Here is a 19,259-nt window from a genome sequence, read left to right on the forward strand (position 1 = left end):
TTGTTCTTTCTTTTTAAGATTTTATTTATTCATTCATGAGAGACACACACACAGAGGGAGAGAGAGAGAGAGAGAGAGAGAGAGAGTCAGAGACACAGACAGAGGGAGAAGCAGCCTCCAGGCAGGGAGCCTGACGTGGGACTCAATCCCCAGTCTCCAGGATCACGCCCTGGGCTGAAGGCAGTGCTAAACCCCTGAGCCACCAGGGCTCCCCAGAGCCATTGTTCTTGTAGGGGAGAAGAGTTGGGGGAAGAGTTGAGGCTGGAGGTGGTAAGCAGGATCATATCCTGAAGGGCTCCATATGAGAATTATCAAAGAGGAGGGGAGAGCCTGAGAAATACTTTAATCTGGACTTAAAAGCATGGGGTCGATAATTCTATGATAATAGAAATGTCCTGTATCTACACTGTCCGACCCATTAGTCACTCTGGATATGTACCATTAAACATTTGCAATGTGGCTACCTTGACTGAGGCACTGCGTTTTAATTTTAATTTTAATTCTATTGAAATGATAATGTAAATAAGCGCATATGTCTAGCAGCTACCATATTGAACAGTGGAGCTATTGATGGATCGTTCTGAGAGCTATGTAAAGAATGGTTTATTTAATAACATCCACTTAATAACCTTTTTAAACCTCTACTATGCACTTAGCACTAGGAATATAGGGGGCAGGCACTTGAAAAACAGGTATGACTCAGGCCCAGATCTTTCTGCATGGGTGACTTGGAATTCTTGTTAAAAATTAAGATTTCTGGCCCTACCCGGAATCTAGAACTTTAACCTGGAATGCTATACCTTTAGATAAACAACCTGATGAGTCTTATGCTCACTAAAGTGTGAGAACCTTTGAGATTTGGGCAATTGGACATAGGAGACCAGATGACAGGAGACTGCTCTGGCTGAGCTTTGTCCCTAGATTGTTCTGAACTCAGAGAACCTTGATGGTCTCTGGTGCTTATGAATAGCTATTAGGCTCTGAGGCAGTTCTCATAATGATGGGAGAAATTTAGAACATTCCCACTTTCCCAGAGCAGGGATGTAGCCAATTCCCTGAAGTTAGAGCCATCTCCCTCCCCTGGGCAGAAGCTCCCAACAGTCTGGGGCCCACAGACTGGTATGTGCCCTCTACACACTCCAATCTACCCTGATAAAGGCCATCTTCTTAGGGAATTTTAGATTAATACCCTTACCCATCAGCACCCACAAAAGAGCAACAAGAATCATCCTTCTGGAGGCATACCTTTGATCTTTCCTATCCTCAGAGAGGTCTATCCAGCCTCTTTAAGACTTTCCATGACCAGCCCCACAGAAGAGGGTTTCTTAAGAGTTGACAAGACATTAGCACACAGGCTAGTGAGTGAATCCCTTCCAGGCTTCTCTCTTACAACTGGAAGCTCCAGAATCTCAATGTATATGAGCTGATATCAAGGGACTTGTGGCCTCTGTGGTATCCAGAAACTGTCAAGATGCTTCTATGGTAACAGTCACACCTGAGTTTCTCCCCAGAAAGGCACTATGCTTTCTCACTTACCTGGAAATCTTTTATAACTTGAGAAGCAAGGAATCTCAGGAATGGATTTCATCATGTTTTCACCAAGAATGTACACGCTTACTGCCTTAGCATGCCATTTTCTCCCTCTTCCCACCCTTATGGAGGAGAGAGCATTCATTTTCCTATAGAAGGCCAATCCCCACTTGGGTTCTGGATCCCACACACCCATGACTTCTTCAGCTTCCCCCTCTCCAAATAACTCCTATGTGCCCAGGCTCTAGTGTTTTCTGTCATAAACTGTTCTTTCCTCTCATACTACAGACTGCCTGATTAGCTAACAACCCAATTTTTATTCTCCTCATCCCAACTTTAGGTCTTGAAGGGCAGTGTCTCCAGATCTTCTCCACATCTTTTTCCTACCAGTCCAGTGTCTGCCCAACATTGTATCTAGTGTCTAGTGTCACTGACCATTGAACTTGCTCTGGTCAGTGTCACTAATGAGATCTATTTGGCCAAATTCTAAATTTACTCATCTTCTCAGTGGCTTTTGGTCTAGATATGGATTCTCTCTCGTGTGTTAGCGATCTCTTTTATGGGCTTCCATGACCTCCTCCCCATTCTCCTGTTTTCCTTCAGCTTCCTGGCTTCTCCTTGTCATTCTTCTCTGCTACCTCATTTTCTTCTAAATATTGGTGTTCTTAAGGTCCAGGTCCTCTGCTCTCTTCTCATCCCTCCCTAAATTATGTCATCCTTTGCTTTAAATACCATCTCTAGCTAGGAGACTACTAAGATTATGTCTCTAGCTTCATCTTTTCTTCTGAGCTCCAGACTCATCCTATGGCCTTAATTTCTCAAACTGAAAGCTCAAATCACACCCATTGCCCACTAAAAGTAACTTCCCCTTCAGCCTGTATTCCTTCTCATTTTAGTGTATAACTAATTCATTCATTCATTCATTCATTTCTTAAGCCAGAAACCTCACAGTCATTTTTTATTTCTCCCTTTCATACCCTTACTTCAATCCAACATCAAGTCCTGTTGGCTACCCAACAAATAGTAGACACTCAGTAAATATAAGCCAGATGAATGATTGCATGGGCCCAACAGAGAAGAGTAATCAAATTTGAGATTAAACTTAAAATCTGGTAGAGGAAGGATTCAGGGCTATGCACACAGGACATACAAAATATCTGCAAGTCCTTTTATTTCCTAGATGAGCCATAACAACACTGGGCACTTGATTTCATCCTTAAACATTCAGTTTTACCTCATGAGACCTCCTTTTAGGCAGTCAGTATCCATAGCAACCCTAAAATTCACAGGTACAACGCAGGCCTTCTCAGTACTGGGTAATCAAATCACATTATGTGACCCCCCACACTGAAAAGCAGGACAAGTCATATCCTCCCTCCCTCTATTCTTCAGGCACACATATGTGCACAGGCACATGTACATACAGAAACAGGTGATAGAAACTCCTCAGCTGATAGCATTCCTGATGGAATTTATGCCTAAGAAACAGTTTTGTCTTTGACATGTAAATGATGTATGCCTCTGTTTCTGAATGGAGCACACGTTTGAGAGATGATCACCAATCTATATGCTGGTGAAGATACCCTCGCTGAGTGCTAGAGGTCTGTAGTGAACCCCACAGCAGGGCTCTTGTGCCTTCCTTATGAAGATGTTAGTCATTCCATCAAACCAATAGAATGGTGAGAGCTTTCTTCAGCTCTTTTTCTCCCAGCAACACTTCACTTTAAGGGCTTGATATCTAATGGCAATGAAAACCATGCTTCCACGCCTTAAGTCCACATCTGGCCAGCCTAGCAGCTGTTTTATCCATTCTGTAATCTATTCCTATCAATGCAAAGTGAAACAAAGTACACCATAGACCTTGACAACTCCCAGAAATGTCCTCTCAAAAGCAGCCCTGTTTTGGGGGCCCTCTGAAAAAGACCTGTCATGTTTCTTCTTAGACATGTCATCTTACTATTATCCGCAAGAAAGAGGTTGCTTATTTGCTTCCTGCTAGAGCAGCACTTCCTAAAATATAGTCCATGAAGTGCTGGGTCCATAAGCTGTTCTGGAAAAAGGCCGTTCCTTGGTCAAGTTAATTTGGGAAATGCTGCATGCAGGCACTTTCCCCTGCTGTAATATTTTCAATGTAGCTATTTGCACATTTCTATACATTGAAATGAGACATTGTGATATTAAATTGGTAAACCCAGAGCAGCTCTTCTTAGCTTCATCTCATTTCCTACCTTCTAGTGATTCAGCAGTGTAGCAACTTCAATGACAGCAAGTGGGTCAACCAGTTCATCTTGGGAGGCTTTCTAGTTACTGATCACTGGGTGGTTTGCCCAGAGATGTACCATCCCTGGAAGCTGTATACATCTCTTCTTCCTCCCTACAGCTGAAACCAAAGCGAGGTACCCCTCTAACACCTGCCTTCTTCACTTGAGCTATAAGGGGGACAGAATAATAAAGTGGTCCTGCATGACATCTTTGATATAACTAAGGTGTAGAACGTGTCCTACCTGCAAGATTCTGTGATTCAGGAAGCTTCTAAATATGGCTAGAAAACCCTTTCTCTAAGACTCAATAGCTTGGAAGAACTTCCCAGTGATAGGTGTGTATGATAGGCCATACATTTTCAGAGAAATGTCACTTCCTGCTTTGTAATGGGATATTTTTTTTTCATCCCCTACACCATCACTAACTGTGCTATTAGGTAAATCAAGTACTTGGTAATATGGTGTTACTGCCTGTTGAGCATTTGCTTGTGAAAAATATTTTTAATAACATATATTTTTCTGATTACAAAAACAATAGGAAGTTTGGAAATTTTGGAAAAATAAAAGAAAATCACAATCACCCCAAATCACATCTTCCAGAAATAACTACCATTTAACAATATGGTATATTTCCTTCCACTTATATATTGGAAGCATATAATAAAACATATCTATGTATATGGAATCATAAGGGTTAGAGTCCGGAAATGGCTGGAGGAAGGGGAGGAAGAAAAGAAAGAGAAGGTGTGTTTGGCTTTCATATATTTGTAAATCAGATGACTGCTTCTTAAATATGTCCATCTGTCTGATCCGTGCTCATGGCCCGCTGCCCCCACCTCCTCACTGTTAATCATTACTGATCTGCAGTCACAGGGAACAGAGGCAGGAGTCCACCACTAACTGACCGTCCGACGTCTTTCAGCCTGGGTCTATTGTTGATATAGCCCAGTCCAAGAGGAATTAGGTAAAAAAAGGGACTCTAGACAACAGTGGGTTTCCTTTTTTATAATTTTACATCTGCCTTTTAGTAGGCCCTTTTGTAGTATTGGGACACTTGTTTGGTAAGGATGATTCTAGCAAAACTTACTTCCTTTAAAATCAGTATTTGATGAAATGTTGGTAACTCCTGTGCCAGCTCAATCTCCGTCACAATAAAAAAATAAATAAAAGAGCCTGAGTCTGCTGCAGGATCACAGTATCTGGGAATGGGACAGACTTAAGAGATCACATAGTCTGTTGGTTTCCAAAATTTGTGTTTTACAAAGAACTCTTTTTTCATTTGAATCCTTAAGCAGAACCCTGATATGTAAGACTGACAGAGCATATTTGTTTTAGGCAAAACAGGATTGAAACCTATGTTGTAGAATCACAGAATCCTTACTCGCTCCAGCTAAGGCAACCCCAAGATGCTAAGGTGGACCCTCATGCCTGTGGGGAACATGGTTTAAAAATAGGAAGCTACTCCTTTTATTTTTAAAGATGTATTTATTTATGTATTAGAGAGAGAGAGGGAGAGAGAGAGAGAGCACAAGCAGGAGGAGAGGCAGAGGGAGAGAGAGAAGCAGACTCCCCACTGAGGAGGGATTCCCAGCACGGAGGAGGGATTCCCAGCACGGAGCTCCATCCCAGGACCCTGAGATCATGACCTGAAGGCAGATGCTTAACCGACTGAACCAGCCAGGCGCTCCAGCTGATCCTTCATTTTATAGATCTGAAGACTGAGACCCATAAACAACCTTCCTAATGTCTGACAGGTGGCCAATAGCAATGAGATTAGAACCCAAGATCCCTGGGCCTGGTGCTGCTTCCACTGTTTCACGGTCCTGAGATATTTCCTTTCAGGACCCGGGAGACCCTTCCCCTGCCAACCCATATATGGAGCAGGGGGAGCGATTAGAACCCATGACCAGCCTCTTCATCATTATTTTTACTAGTCATTAGAACAAGACACTTGACAACTAATATTGCTCTGTTTTGGTGAGTATTTAGTACGTGTACATTTTTAAAAAGCACTGACGGCCATCTCCTCCCCTCTCGTGACGAGCAGAGTATCTCAGAAGCATATCCTTGCCGGTGCCCGTCCTGGTGGAAGACACGAGCAGCAGCAGCGAGTACGGCTCGGTTTCCCCCGACACGGAGTTAAGGGTGGACCCCTTCTCTTTCAAAATGAGAGCCAAATCCTGTGGAGAGAGAGATGTAAAAGGAATACGGACACTCTTTTTGGGGTAAACACCTGACTGACTTTGGGTGGAAGAAGTACATTGTGTGTCCTTTTATAAAGCCCATTGTGATTGATGCCGTATAAATTCCTGCAGCATTCCGGATGAAAATTTTGAAGACCACAGTGCTCCCCCTTCCCCTGAAGAAAAAGATTCTGGATTCTTCATGCTGAGAAAGGACAGTGAGAGACGGGCCACCCTTCATAGGATCCTGACTGAAGACCAAGACAAAGTCGTGAGAAACTTAATGGAATCTTTGGCTCAGGTAAGGCCTCTCGCAGATACTTTGTTTCCCAGAGTTTGCATATTTCACCTGTGCTGACTCCTTGAAACTGTCACAGGCTCTACCTGGAGGCTTGAGGAAGCCCTGGAGCTCTTGAGGATGAATCAAACCTACCCCTGAGGGGACAAAAGGCACATCCCTGTTTTAGAGAGCACATTTTTGAACACAGCTATTTGGAAGTCACTAGCACATATTTCACACTGGCCAATCCAGCTAGCCTACAAGCCTCTCTTACCCTTCGCTCATCTGTTTATTGATCCGATCAACACGTACGCATTGGGCCACATGGACTTCCTAATTCCGATGGTAGCACAAGGCTACCTGCCAGAATCATCTGAGCGTTTAGGAAATATTGCAAACACAGCAAGGCCCCCCTGTGCTTGTGGGGTGAAGTCCAGATGGACAGAGGATGATGAGCAATAGTAAGTGAAGAATATAGTGTGTCAGAAGGCTGTACGTGCTGTGAAAAAACAGACTCTTGCTCCCTGCTATATTTGTTTGCTAGGGCTGCCACAACAGAACACCGCAGGCTGAGTAGCTTAAACAACAGAAATTCATTTCTCACAGTTCTGGAGGCGGAAAGTCTAAGAGCAAGGTGTTGGCAGGTTTGGTTTCTTGCAAGGCCTCTCGCCTTGGCTTACAGATGGCGCCTTCTTGCCACATCCTCCCCAGCCCTTTATCCCTCTGTCCCCCGGTGGGTGTCTCTTCCTCTTCTTTTTATTTTTTTTTAAAGATTTTATTTATTTATTCATGAAAGACACAGACAGAGAGGCAGACACACAGGCAGAGGGAGAAGCAGGCTCCATGCAGGGAGCCCAACGTGGGACTCGATCCTGGGACTCCAGGATCATGCCGTGGGCCGAAGATAGGCGCCAAACTGCTGAGCCACCCAGGGATCCCTCTTTCTTTTCTTATAAGAACACTAGCCCTATTGGATTAGGGCCCCACTGTTGTGATTTCTCTTAATCTTAATTACCTCCTAAGACCCTTTCTCCAGATACAATCACATTGGAAGTTAGGGCTGCTTTTTTTTTTTAATAATATATTTTTAAAGATTTTATTTACTTGACAGAGAGACTGAGCGAGCACAAGCAGAGGGAAAGGGAAAAACAGGCTCCTTGCTCGATGATCCTGGGCATTCCTTTGTAGGACAGTGGCACACACATCAAAAAGCTAGAAGCAACATGTTCCTCTGTTGTGAAAACAAAGCTAATGTCAAAAAAATGTTTGCTATTTCAACTGCTGGCAAACACGTAGCTGATTTTTCACTAAGATAAGCTTCCAATTTCTGAATAACTCACATTTTTCTTCTTGAACATATTTTCATGTTATTATGATATTGCCTGTGAATCTTTACTTTGGGTATAATTTAGTTGATGGTAAGAAAAGAAACAAAGTTGATAATTATTCCCAGTCTCATTTTAATTCCCTTAATGACAGCTTTCAAGCTTTTCAATATAATCTTTTCTCATGAAAACAGAAACATGAGAAGGAGCTCCCCAATGGAAATATCCTGAGAGAAAGAACTTGATGGTACATTTATTTTAATAGAATCCTAGAAATTGTGATTATCACAGCCTGATTGAGGAATTTAATTTTAATGATGCAGTAACAAAATGTACAATAGGCAATAGAAATGAGCACAATAAAAATCTAGTTTCTTAAAGTTAAATGAGGATAAATAACACCCTACCATGTTTCCTTCAGGGAAGTGATGTTCCTTACACAAAGTAGAGAAATACAACTCGAGAAAGGGAATTTATTTAAATATCATATTATATTTTTGATATGGAAAATTGTCCACGGGTTCATTCTTAAAACTAATTACCTCATTAGTGGGTGAGGAATTGTTTCAGGGATGGAGTATGAAGTGAGCCCCCTTTGACTGAAAGGCATTGACAAACTCTAGGGGCAGTTGAAATTCCAGGGGCACATTGTAGGTAGGCTCACATACGTGAGGAGGGATTTTTTTTTTTTAAAGATTTTAATTTATTCATGAGAGACGCAGAGAGAGAGAGGCAGAGACATAGGCAGAGGGAGAAGCAGGCTCCCTCTGGGGAGCCTGATGCAAGACTCGATCCCAGGACCCCAGGATCACGACCTGAGCCGAAGGCAGATGCTCAACCCCTGAGCAGCCATGCAGGTGTCCCCTGAGGAGGGATCTTAAGGAATTCCAACCATAGTGCCTCGCCCAGCCTCACAGAGACTGAAATTTGTGTGAGATTCTGATTATTTCATGTTGCAGGAGTGTATACAGCCCTTCTCGGGTTTGGCTGCTTGCTATTGGCCCTCTTGGTGTACCGTTTCTATTTCTATCCATTCCCTTCTCTCCTTGTAGATTGTCATTCTCAACCCCACTGCTTCTATTCTCCCTTCCTTACATCCAGATGTACTCTTGCTGCTATTTGTGACTTGTCTCCCTGGGCTGATTTAGAGCTTAGGATCCTATGGCTCATTGCCTGATCTCTCTTTAGCTCCCCATTAAAATTTCTGAGAGCTGTTGGCAAATTGAATTTAAATTTTTAAAAAAGGAAAAAAAAAACTTCTGAGAGCAAGAGTTGTATTGCCTCAGCCTTTCTCTGTTTGAGGAAAACTCTGTATTATCTGACTAAAGCCATTAGCCGATGCGTGGGGTAGGTACGCTTCCTCCTAAAGTCTGATTATTTTTTGGGTGGTTTGGTGGAGGTGATGAGGCCTAGTATTCAAATATGGTCCTTTCCCTTAGTGAGGGCACTGTGAAGCCCAGTTCTCAACAAGGGCTGTGGGAATGGCTAGGTTCATGACTAATGTGTCTGGCACAGATCCACTGACAGTTTTTATTCACAGGGGCCTGAAGAACCTAAGCTAAAATGGGAACATATCACAACCCTCATTGCAAGCCTCAGAGAGTTTGTGAGATCCACTGACCGAAAAATCATAGCCACCACACTGTCCAAGCTGAAGCTGGAACTTGACTTTGACAGCCACGGCATTAGTCAAGTGCAGGTGGTGCTCTTCGGCTTTCAGGATGCTGTAAGTATGACATTTTGCCAGTGTTTTTCCATGAACTCCCAACTAACGTTAGAAAAATAGGATAAAACATAGGTTGTTATCTTTTCTTTCTTAACTAATTCCAATGACCTCTTCGACGATAAATAAGTGAGATGGTTGCCTCTCTGTGTGCTTCTAAGTAGTAGATTTGTTATGTGCTTGTATTTCACCAAAGTTAGATACATGTGAAATCGAACACCGTGGGAAATAGCAAAACCAACAAACATCTCCCATGGCTGAACTCTGTTCTTACGAAATCATGTAGCAAGTCACTATGTTGGGGACCGCAGCTACAGAACTCATTTTAGTCATGCACGGCTTGATTCTGTACGAGAACCGCCATCTAGTGGTCATTGAGAAAAATGCAATCATGCAGATTGGAATCCTCACTGCTGAATAAAACCAGCACACCCCCCCCCCCCTCTTTTTCTCTGGTTTCCATACACAGCACTTTAAATATGTTTGTTTAATACACATTAATTCATCATGGAATGAAAATTAATCCACATGATCTAAGGAGAGATTGCTGAAGGCTCTGCCCTCTCAAATGAAGTTGCTATGCAACACTAGCTAGAAGCCAGTCTTTCAAAAGCCTGATTCAAAACCGTATATGCTCTTCTTGAATGAGACCAAAAAACCTTGAAGCCACTCCTAGAAGGCTGTCACAGGGCGTGCTAATGTATTTATTTCTCCAACAGAGATGTCTTGACAATTGTATTTGGTACATCAAAGGATCCCTCATTTAAAACCAAATTATAATCTTTCAGCAGCCACTAGTGTTCTCTGAAACTCTGTGTAAGCCACTTGGCCTTTGTGCTGTACTGTGGATAGGGACAACACTCCTGACATAATTGAGGTCATGGGTAATGAAAGCAACTGGCAAAGCCTATCACTAATAATTAAATGCTAAAGCCACACTTCACTGCAACTAGGGAAAACTAACCATTTGCAAATAGAATGAAATAATTTAGTGATTTTGCATTTGCCCACGTATTTGGCTTCTAGCCTAGAGGCTGGAAAACATATTGGCCAGTAGAATTCAGATTGAGAGTCATTTAGTTGTAATCATGGGCAGTGAGCCTAGGTTTCTCTCTCTCTCTCTCTCTCTCTCTCTCTTTCTCTCTCTCTCTCACACACACACACACACACACACACACACCTGCTATTACTCACTCACCATCCAGAATGGGGATGAACCCAAAGAATGTTCCCCATTTAATAAAGAACTATGGGGAGCCGGTGATAGTTCTAGTCTTCTATGTCTGTGTGACTCACGAGAGACAGAAATGTTCCAGTTTACTAAATGCTATGCCCTATGTTAGTCAAAAAAGCAGGCAAATCCTCTAAGAAATGAAGGTACTAGAACAAAGTCATTCCGAAAGAATTTCCTAGAACAAGTGTGAACCTAGCAGTGGTTCGCTTCCTTCCAGGAGCAACTACTATGAGGAATTCCTCAGACCAACGCCCTTCTGAACTGGGGGACTTTGATGAAGATGGACCAAGGGCAGGATTAGTCCTGCAACTGGAACTCCAGCTTTTGGCATGGGATTGCAGCTATGTTACCTTCTCTCTGGCTTCTAAAATCCCGAGTCAAAACCCTGGTGGGGAAATAGCCTCTTTTCTTGGAGGGTCATGTCAACCAGCAATTGGTGGAGTTAACCCATATTTTAAACAAGTTTCTCTTAGCTTTATGATAATGGTTATTTTTAAAAAGATAATGCCTATGGCTTATACATACAATGGGATATTATTCACCCTTAAAAAAGAAGGAAGTCTGACACATTATATTAAATGAAATAAGCCCATCAGAAAAATACCATATGATTCCACTGATATGAGATAACTACAGTATTCAGATTCATAGAGATGGGTAGTAGAATGGTGATCACCAGACGCTGGGAGGAGAAGGCAGTGGGGAGTTATTGTTTAATGGTTGTAGAGTTTGAGTTTTACAAGATGAAGAGATTTCTAGAGATGGATGGTAGTGAAGTTCACAGCAGTGTGAATATACTTAATGCCACTGAACTCTATGCTTAAAAATAGGACAGTTAATTTTATGGTGTATATATTTGACCACAATTTTTTAAAGAAAAGAGAAATGAAAATGTCTATTTTAGTGTGTATTTAAATGTGTGAAATATTATTAGTCACTAAAGAAGATACCCTTTTAACACAGACTTACAATGTGAACAGCCTTTCTGGAATATTCTAACAGCCCCCCCCCCCCCCCCCCCCGGTTTGCAGAGATATAAACAACTGTGGGAAGAAGGATAAGGCCTGCTCTGTGGCAAATCTGTAGGTGGCACACACATGCTCATTTCCTCCTTCCTACCTACTTTTCCAAGTCGCAAGAGTAAGCTGAAGCACATGTGGTTGTATTAAACATCAGTCACAACACTAAAGACCAGTATTTATTTTTATTTCAAGCCCCTTGGGTTCTTTTTTCCTCCTTTACCATCTCCACCATCCAATTTGCAAACATCATGAAAAGCAGAAGTAGTATGTTCTGAGTCCCAAAGAAGCAACATTTCATTTAACGAGACTGCCTTTGATATGCTTACATGGGGTTTATGAGACTAATTTGATGTGGCAACTTTTCATTGTTTTCCAGTGACATAAAGAAAATATTCACAATTCAAGGTGAAGAAACCTTTTAGTTGTTTTTGTCTATAGAATGTCATCCAGATGTTTGTGTCATCTAGGTTATTTCAATTAAAAATTAAAAGTAGACTAAATGTCACCCTCTTTCTCCAGGTCAATAAAGTTCTTCGGAATCATAATATCAAGCCACACTGGATGTTTGCCTTAGACAGTATCATCCGAAAGGCAGTGCAGACGGCCATTACCATTCTGGTTCCAGGTCAGAAATACCTAATTACTTTGCAAATATTTAGTGTTTGATATTCTAAATTACTGTTTATCTATCATTTATGGTGTCTTTCTTACTGCCTTTTAGATCAAGTTAGTCTCTTTTTTAAAAATCTCTTTGAAGCCACCAAATAATATTTATCTAGGGCATACAGTCTAAGCGATGTACACCTATCCAGGTGTTTACTATGAGTGAGGAAGGTTGCTTCCTTGTCTTTGAAGAGCATATTTGGATATGGAGAGGAAGAGAAAATTATGCAGGTGACCCAAATACATATGCATTTTAATATACAGATATTTGTGCCCACAAAACACACTCTTGTGTCATCCTTTACTGGTGGTTCCCAAACCTGCTAGACCATTGGGTGATGTCAGGAGCTCTTTAAAATTATAGCTTTTCAAGCCCCGTCCCAGACTGAGTGAGTAAGAATCTGCTGGGAAAAAGCCCAGGGATCTCATTTTAATCCAGCTCCCAGGTCATTTTGATACACAGCCAGGTTTGGAAATCACTGGTCTAGACAGATCCCAGCTATGTTTTGCAGTGATGTACAAAAGGGGTAGTGTTGATGAAACAGGGTTTTATGGAGTAAGAGACGCATTCATACTCTAAGGCAAACTTCCAAAGTACTTTGATAGTGTACTCACTAATAAAAAATTTTAAGCAAAGCTCTTCCATCCTATATGTATGTGCAGGAAGTGTGTGTGTGTGTGTGTGTGTGTGTGTGTAGAGATGATAGGTAGATAAACAGATTTCGATACATAAACTAGAAATATGTTCTAGTATGTGAATTTATACATGTATTATAAGGCAGTCTAAAATAGAAATTTAAAAAGAAAATATGAAATATCTTAAAATTTAAGTTATTTACAAATGTTACCACAAACTTAAATCATCATCAATCCTCCTGAGTCGTGAAATTCCCTCTCTTCTCTCAGAATACCTTGTTTGATTTGAGAGTGAGGGCACCAGTGTCAAACTTTATATTAAACCTCAGTAAAGATTAACTTATTTCCTTCTTCTTAAGAAAGAAACATAGGAAGCTCTAATATCCCCCAAATATGCTCATCTACACGGGGCACACTTCCACCCCTCATCCCTCTTGCCCTGTTTCTTTTCTTTGGTCACAGTTTAAAATATGCTTCCTCAGGGATGCCTGGGTGGCTCAGTAGTTGACTGTCTGCCTTTGGCTCAGGTCGTAATCCCAGGGTCCTGGGATTGAGTCCCGCATCAGGCTCCCTGCAGGAAGCCTGCTTCTCCCTCTGCCTATGTCTCTGCCTCTGTCTGTGTCTCTTATGAATAAATAAATAAAATCTTTTTAAAAGAGTAAATAAAAATAAAAGATGCCTCCTCTGAGAGTCCTGACCCACCACAAAGTCTAAAGTAGGCTCCTCTGCGATTCTGTCTCCTTGGAAAGGGTTTTTCCCCAATTGTGACACTTGACACCATTTCAAACTACCTTTATTTTCTTGTTGAGTGGCTGTTTCCCACACCAGAGGGTAACTGTGTTTGCTTTATTCCGTGCAGAGCATATTTTCCTGCACAGCGCCTGTAAAACAGTGGACCCCTGATAAATATTAGTTGAAACGATATATAAGTGAGATTCACCTGATTATAACAAATGAAGGTAGAAAATTTGCGTAACTTAGAAAAAATTCTACAGAGGCATTGAAACACATAATTAGTGGTTGCATGTGAACCTAGGGAAGGTAATGCTAATGTAAACCTAATGTAATGCTCTAAGCAAGTTAACAGATAGATTCTTGTATTTGGGTGAATTATCACTGGGATAAGCTTGGATGTGAGGAATGTACCCTAGAGGGACTATATATATATATATATATATATATATATATATTTAAAAGATAATGAGGGGTGAAAGGGAATAGGTGTGTATTAGTGAAAGGGAAAGGTGTAGGAGTAAGTTAAACAGTAGCAACCTAAATGAGCAAAGGAGAACAGGATTATACTTTGAAATATTTAAATAGCATATGTGATTTGTTAATCTAATTTTTAAAAACTTCCCTTTAAAAACGGATTACCAATAAATAAATAAATAAATAAATAAATAAATAAATAAATAAAATAAAAAAATAAAAACGGATTACCTAAACGCAATGGATTATATCCTGGAATGGGGTGGGGGGGAATCAGAGAAAAACTTGAGTAATCTGAATAAAGTCTGTAGTTTAGTTAATAGTATTGTATCAATGTTGCACCAATGTTAATTTCTTAGTTTTGATGAGTATACCATTTATATAAGATATATTAGGGGGAGCTGGAAGGTATATGGGAACTCTGTGACCTTCGCGATGTTTCTGTAAATCGAATATTCTTCCAAAATTGGACATTTAAATAGCCCACTGATCATCACACTGTAGTTGAAACACTGGTAAGTTTAAGGAAAATGCAGAGAGGCACATCTTCTGCTCAGCAGGGTGTCCTGGGAAGGGGGCGGTAAGCAATGTTTCCATCCAACCCATGTGTGGAACAAAGCATGTTCTTCATGATGAGCGTTTGCTAAGGGAGAGTATTTGTCCTTCCACTGTGAAGTTGGTTTCTTTGAGGCCACTAGGAGTCTCAGACGAAAACTAAAATAGCTGTTTGCAAGCATTTTTTTAAGTAGAATTTTAGAGAAGAATAACAGAAGAAAGTATTTTTTATATTCCTCCTAGAATGGGGGAAGACCGTATGCATTTGTATACCAATTTATAAATGATGAAACGTGTGAGCAAGAGGATTGGATTTCAAGCGTTCGGGAGTTCCACCTAATTTCTGGATGTCCCTAGAGATTTGTTACATAGGTGAGATTCAAAGGAGCTATATTAAAAATGCCCATCTTCATCTTCCCCTGATAAAAATTCCTTCTAGGTGACAAAACACTACAGTTGGCCTACCAAATTTTGAAAGACACGCCAAATGAAACCAGAAAGGTAAAAGTGTGCCATCATCAGTACATACGTGTCCCAGATCTGTCCACAGAGAGGACCCAAATCTCAGTATCTGAACATTCTCTAATAAAAAGAATCCGTGCTCCCTGGTTGCACTGGGAGAGGGCTGAGTCCAGGCCTGAGGCAGGAAAAATACATGCATAGAAGCCTCTGATGCCAGAGAGTAAGGAAGGGCCAAAAAAGATGGGGGCTCTTTGAAAGGACACTGAAGAGGCCTTCGCGCCAGAGCCGAGCCCAGGACGCCGGCTCTGCTCCTCCCACCGCTGTCCGCTCCCTGAGGAACCAGCGCTCCGGAAGCCGCGCGGCAGCCCTGGCGTTTAAAGGCACTGGGAGTCACCTGCGGAACCAGGGGTGGCGATTCACCGAATTAGAATTACCCTAACTAGCCACAACTTAAAACCTTTGGAAAAGGTATGTGCCGACTTGATCAGAGGTGCCAAGGAAAAGAATGTCAAAGTGAGAGGACCAGTGCGGATGCCTACCAGGACTCAGAATCCCTAGGAGAAAGACTCCTTGTGGTGGAGTTAGTTCTAAGACGCGGAATCGTTTTCAGATCAGGATCCACAAGCGGGGATCCCTGGGTGGCCAGCGGTTTGGCGCCTGCCTTTGGCCCAGGGCGCGATCCTGGAGACCCGGGATCGAATCCCACATCAGGCTCCCGGTGCATGGAGCCTGCTTCTCCCTCTGCCTGTGTCTCTGCCTCTCTCTCTCTCTGTGATTATCATAAATAAAAAAAAAAAAAGGATCCACAAGCGACTCATTGATCTGCACAGTCCTTCTGAGGTTGTGAAGCAGACTACCTCTGTCAGTACTGAGCCTGGAGTTGAGGTTGAAGTCACCGTCGCAGATGCTTAAATCAGCCTTTTTAAAAAATTGGTTGGTTACCTGTTGTTAAAAAAAAAAAAAAAATTGAATGGACACTGGAGACCACATCCAGTTAAAGGGTTCCCAAAAGTCTAAGCCAGAACAATTTGAACAACAAAATAAGACAATGATAGCCTTGGATTAGAGCACATAGAATAAAAAGATGGTATGAGGGAAATAGAAAATCACCATTAGGCAAACACCACAGTAATAATTATTGCAGGCAAGAAGCATCAGTGGCTGCTAAATTAGTAGGCAAAAGAGTAACAAGAAACAGGATGTTTGAATGGTCACATGGTATCTGCCCACCAGATACTAATTTCAAAGGAGAACAGTGACTTTACAGTGGAGGAAAGTGATGGACACCTCCTTTACCACATGATCTAGGGAAGCATCCCCAGTGATAGGCCAGCATCTTATACCTCCCGATGTGATGCACTAAGTATTGCACAACATCACCTTTGTGGTATTCTTGCCCAAAATGCATAGCCTCAACCTAATCATGACAAGATATTGGTGAACCCCAAACAAGATATTGGTCAGTCCAAATAACTGGCCAGTACTCCTCAAAAGTGTGGAGGTTGTGGGAGACAAAGAATTACCTGAGTACTGTCTCAGACTGGAAGAGACCAAGGAGACATGATAACCAAGCGCAGTGTGGGATTCTGGTTCAGAACAAGGGCATCAGTGGGAAAGCTGGTGAAATGTAACAAGGTCTGTAGATTACTTAGTGGTATCCTAGCAACATCAATTTCTTGGATTGGATCCTAGTGCCATAGTTGTATAAGATGTCAAGTTTAGGGCAAGCTGCTGAAGGACATAGGGGAACTCTCTGTACCATTTTTGCAACTTTTTTTGTTATTCTACTATTACTTCAAAAATAAAAAGTAAAAAATTTAAAGAAGTGTTCAATCTTCTTTCTCCCAAAAAAGAGCACACAGAATAGAGAGTTACAGTGCAAGCCCCTTAAGAGTTTTTTTTTTTTCCCTCAGGCTATTTTCTCATTTGTCATCAAGAATCAGCCTTTGGGTGATTGGCAGCATTTGAGTATCTGTTGTTACAGTCTGGTTGTGGGTGACCAGATGGAGAAATGCTGAGCATAGGGACCCTGTTGTCAGTGCCAGGAGAGAATTGATAATGAAGGCATATTAACTACATTAATAATTTCTAAAACTGCCAAAGCACTTGATTTTATTACCAGTTAAACTGAACTACTCATGTGCCCCACGTCCACATTAAAGTAAAATGACCAGCATTCTGTACCCTAGGAGCTTAATTCAGGAGTCATACACACTGCACTGACAAGAATTGTGATCTTCTTTGGTATCAGAAATACCCTGTGTTTAAAAAGGTTGGTCTAGTTAATTTTCTGTGGGGAAAGAACCAGTTGGGGTGGTACCTGGGGATAGAGAAGTGGGATTAGTATTGTTGTTTGATCCCATCTTGCAGTACAGGGAAACATGCACCAGCTCTAGTTTCTCACACATGGGCTTAAATACCACCCATTCATTACAGCCCCCCCGCCCCCCCAGCCCTGAGTCCCTGCTTTTTTTCCTGACACTTGGCTCTCTCCTGACAGTCCATTCTGCCTTCCATTCTTCTCAGAGGGTTCTGGGCCATCTGAACTTCCTTCTCTCAAATGCTTCTGCCCCTTTCGCCACCAAATCAAGGCTTTCCTCTCCTCCAGAATCCTGCTCGGCTCTTCCACTTCCATGAATCAATCCATGAGTAAACCACCACTGAATTTAGTTATTGCAAATGTGCTTTATTTACCTTTTAGCATTCTTAATACATGCACATAGGAAATATATATGTAGCTAGGTCTGTAATTGCAATCATCTAAGATATTTTTAGCTGCATCAGTTTGTGTTTATAACTCCATGTTATCTTTGTACATACTCTTATGGCTCATCTATATATTCCTTCTAGCTCTCCTTTAGATTGTTACCTCTTTGAGGACAAAGACCAGATGCTCTATCTCACCTGCATATTTTACAATGTGTAATTTGATGATGTGTACTTCGGGAGCCACCACGAAAGACCAAAATAACAAAGTATTGCATTTGCTTACAATTTTCCACTTTCTTCAAATTATTTGAGAAAATTTTCAGTCACTTATACATACATAAAGTGATAAAGTGTATAGAGCTATGGTTATATAAGAGGACATTTAAATATAATAATAAATATCAGAAGTTTCTTCCCCCAAAATGAGATGGTAGTCAACAGCACAACAAAACTTTTTGTTTTCAAAATTTCAGTTTAGATACCATAAAAGAAATTTAAGAATAATTTTAGAAAATTTTAAAGAACCTAGTCTTATGTTCTAACTTAACCTAGAATTGTACGTTCTTAAATCATTTTTTCTTGTTCTTTTTTAAAGATTTATTTATTTATTTTAGAGAGAGTGAGTGGGGGAGGGGCAGAGGAAGAGGGAAAGGGGGAGACTCTCAAGCAGACTTCCTGTTGAGTGCAGAGCTAGATGCAGGGCTCCATCTTATGACCCTGAGATAATGACCTCAACTGAAATCAAGAGTCAGACGCTTAACCAACTGAGCCACCAGGTACCCCTAAATTATTTTTAGAGTAAGATTTTAAAAAATTTTTGTTCCCTTACAAATACAAATAATCCTAGTAGTGTTAACTCTTCCATTTTGTCAACATTTTTTGAGAGGCTGAGGTGTCCTACCCCTGTACTAAGTTCTGGGTTTGCAAAAATAAAACACCCAATTTTGAGGCTTTCCTACAGTAGATCAGCTAGGAAATGGGATTTTGGAAAGAGAAAAGAGATGATACAGAAAGCAGAGTAGAGGTGGGGCTTGGTTAGCCTTAAGAGATAAAGGACAAGGATGTGGAGAAATTAGAAGAAACCTTGTAAACTGTTGGTGAGATTATAAAACAGTGCAGCCACCATGGAAAACAGTATAATGGTTTTAAAACTAGAATTATCATATGATCCAGCAGTTTCTCTTCTGGATATATATATACCTAAAAAAAGAATTGAAAGCAGGATCTTGAAGAGATATTTGCATACCCACATTCATAAAAGCATTCTTTACAATAAACCAAGAGGTGGAAGCAACACAAGTGTCCACTGACAAATGAATGGATAAACAAATTGTGGCATATACATGCAATGGAATGTTATTCAGCCTTGAAAAGGAAGGAAATTCTGACACCTGTTACAACATGGATGGATCTTAAGGACGTTATGCTAAGTGAAGTAATAAGCCAGTCTCAAAAAGACAAATACTG

General features: G+C 41.2%; 1 protein-coding gene across 3 annotated transcripts in view; it reads left to right on the forward strand.

Annotated features, from left to right (window-relative positions):
- Positions 1-19,259, forward strand: part of MAP3K5 (mitogen-activated protein kinase kinase kinase 5) — a 196,082-nt gene that overhangs the window by 164,827 nt on the left and 11,996 nt on the right. For 2 of the 3 annotated variants that reach the window (XM_072720083.1, XM_072720092.1), the window contains 4 exons: positions 5,839-6,016; positions 6,107-6,275; positions 9,120-9,305; positions 12,078-12,183. In XM_072720083.1, coding sequence (XP_072576184.1) covers positions 5,839-6,016; positions 6,107-6,275; positions 9,120-9,305; positions 12,078-12,183 — 639 coding nt within the window. Of the gene's footprint in view, positions 1-5,838; positions 6,017-6,106; positions 6,276-9,119; positions 9,306-12,077; positions 12,184-15,060; positions 15,889-19,259 lie in introns of those variants that run through there. The other variant, XM_072720089.1, reaches the window with a different exon arrangement.

This window comes from Vulpes vulpes, chromosome 1 (genome assembly GCF_048418805.1).
Source record: "Vulpes vulpes isolate BD-2025 chromosome 1, VulVul3, whole genome shotgun sequence".
NCBI lineage: Eukaryota > Metazoa > Chordata > Mammalia > Carnivora > Canidae > Vulpes > Vulpes vulpes.